Source organism: Triticum aestivum, chromosome 7B (assembly GCF_018294505.1).
Source record: "Triticum aestivum cultivar Chinese Spring chromosome 7B, IWGSC CS RefSeq v2.1, whole genome shotgun sequence".
Lineage (NCBI taxonomy): Eukaryota > Viridiplantae > Streptophyta > Magnoliopsida > Poales > Poaceae > Triticum > Triticum aestivum.
Genome location: NC_057813.1, coordinates 518,551,907 through 518,554,623, shown reverse-complemented (window position 1 = coordinate 518,554,623; position 2,717 = coordinate 518,551,907). Strand labels below are relative to the sequence as shown.

Below are 2,717 nucleotides of genomic sequence, written 5' to 3'. Positions count from 1 at the left end.
GGCCTCACTGTCTGTTGATGTGGGGTCCTAGGTTAGCCGGAGATGTCTACTTCTTGACCCTATTGACCCATCAGTCTGCCCCAGATATATCGGGCAATATAAGGGGCATTGATGTAATGACATAAATTGCATCTCAATATACAATTATACTAGTACAAGCTTGGATAAAAAAGAGAGGAATTTCACTAACCTGCCATAGATAAATAAAAAAGAGAGTGAGCCCGTCTCAAAAAGAGAGCAAAAAAGAAAAGCGGAACGACGCTTAGTGGGCTGCTCCATTCCGGCCAAAATCATACCAAACCCTCGCGTCCCACCATGGCCGACGGCGCCGCCTCCCTCCTCCCCACCGCCGGCTACGACGGCGAGGACCGAATCAGCGCCCTCCACGACGACCTCCTCTGCGCCATCATCTCCCGCCTCTCCGTCACGGACGCCGCCCGCACCACCGCCCTCTCCCCCCGCTGGCGCCACCTCTGGCACTCCACACCGCTCGTCCTCGACGATGTCGACCTGAACGAGTCCGCCCGAGAGGCCATAGTCTCCCGGGTCCTTGCCGACCACCCGGGCCCCTTCCGCGCCGTCCGCCTCGCCGGATGCAAGTTCGCCTCCCTGGACCATGACCTCGCCGAGTGGCCGCGCCTCCTCGTCACCAAGGGCATTCAGAAACTCGTCATCGTCAACAAGCACATCCAGCCCCAGCACGCCTCCCCGCGCCTCCCCGCTGAAATCCTCCGCTGCGACTCGCTCCAGCGCCTCTTGCTGGGCTTCTGGACGTTCCCCGCCGACGTCTCCCACGGCGCCGACGTCTTTCTTCCCCACCTCCACAGTCTCAATATGATAAGGATTGACATGAGCGATCATGACCTAGAGTGTTTGATTGCTGCCAGCCCCGTTCTAAAGACCCTTGTGCTCGCCCGCAACAAGCCCAAGCATGTGCGTCTCTGCAGCCAAAGCCTCCATTGCGTGGTCGTTGGAGGATCCCCGGTGAAGGAGATCGCCGTGATGGAAACGCCGCTCTTGGATCGCCTTATCTTGGTGGAACTGCCTCCTAGTGCTATTGGAGGTGCTAGTATGGGGGTCAAGATTACCTGTGCACCCAACCTGCGGGTGTTTGGCTACCTGGAGCCGAGAGCTCACAAGCTGCAGATTGGCGATGATGTCATCGAGGTACGGTTACCTCTCCATCTCTATCTCAACATGATTTTTTTTAAATGGTCAAAGGGTGTTGCATATGTTCATAAATCTTGTCAAGGCGTACAAGAGGATAGGTGATCTATCTCAGCATTAAATTATTTAGGATTTAGAAAATCATTCCATTCACTGAGATCCATCCACCATGGTCTTCTCTACGATTATAAAACAGTTAATGAGTTATGATATTTATATTTCTTTTGGTACATATTATTCCATCCATCCATCAAGAACTGTGGTTCATATGTGTGAGTATGATGTGTATCTGTCAGTCTGTCTATTCATCAAGAACAGTTAATGATTATAATACTTATCTTTCCATCCGTCAAGAACAGTTAATCAGTATGATGTGTATCTGTCTTGGTGCACCGCATTGCAGCCAAACATAATGGTGAGCCCAAGAACTGTGCTTCCAGGCGTCAAGATATTGGCCGTGAAGGTGAATTTTGGTGTTTTCGAGGAGATTAACATGCTTGCCAGCTTCCTTAGATGCTTTCCCAATGTTGACATGCTTCACATCGAGGTTTCTCCCAATTCTTTCTGTTAGTTGATCATTCGGCAATGTTATAATCAATTACTAGCAGCATGGTCCATATATGTAACTGAACTGTTTACGCACTGGCATAAATTTGCAGTCTCTCCTGCATGATCCATCCATACCTGGCTATGATCCCACTGGGGAGCACTATGCCAAGTTCTGGCAGGAGGCCAGTCCGATCAAATGCTTGCGATCACATGTCAAAAGGATGGTTATCCACAAATATCAAGGGCATCAAAACGAGTTTGAATTCCTCAAGTTCATCTCCAAGGATGCGCTGGAGCTGCAGTCTTTGGTGCTTGTGCCACCTAAAGAAAAAATTTCTTTACCGGACGAGGTGAATGAGATGATAGGCAGACTGGGGTGTCCACGGTTTCGAGCATGGGCCTCTAAAGTGTTGCTGGTGTTGACTAAAGTAGACATTGGTTTTAGCTTGCAGAAATCAGCTGACCTTACGGTCGACGACCCTTTTCGCTGCTCGATGCATGGCTAATTAGCTATATGTATACCTGATCGATCCGTCTTTTGGGGACTCACTGACATTTGTACTGGAAGATCACACAGTTTAAGTTTGTAAGGCAATGCCTTCCTTTGTGTTGGACCATGTTTCAACTACCTTTAGTATATACTCCCTCCGTTCGGAATTACTTGTCTCGAAAATGGATGTATCTAGAACTAAAATACATCTAGATACATCCATTTCTACGACAAGTAATTCCGAACGGAGGGAGTATGTATGTTTCAAGTTTCAACTACCATGAGTGTGTGTATTTAAGTATCTAAGCTAGCAGAACTACTGAATCCGCTAGTGTTATATTATCATGATATGCAACGTGGTGTATTATTAGTGATAAAATTAGCAACACTGTCAAGATCACATTCTGGAATCTGAATATAGTACGCCTGCTCTGTAGCATGTGTTAGGTGCCAATTTCCTAGCTTCGCTTTGCTTCTGCAGAGTGTCACCTTCGTCAGTTAATTTAACAAA

At 48.1% G+C, this 2,717-nt stretch overlaps 1 protein-coding gene across 1 annotated transcript; it reads left to right on the top strand.

The window, feature by feature from the left end:
- The first annotated feature begins 250 nt into the window (after positions 1 to 250).
- LOC123160326 (putative F-box/FBD/LRR-repeat protein At5g22670) lies at positions 251 to 2,341 on the top strand. The gene is made up of 3 exons (XM_044578128.1): positions 251 to 1,167; positions 1,571 to 1,714; positions 1,827 to 2,341. Exons 1-3 carry the CDS (start codon positions 316 to 318, stop codon positions 2,220 to 2,222), a joined length of 1,392 nt encoding a protein of 463 aa, XP_044434063.1. The 5' UTR covers positions 251 to 315; the 3' UTR covers positions 2,223 to 2,341.
- Positions 2,342 to 2,717: the final 376 nt, after the last annotated feature.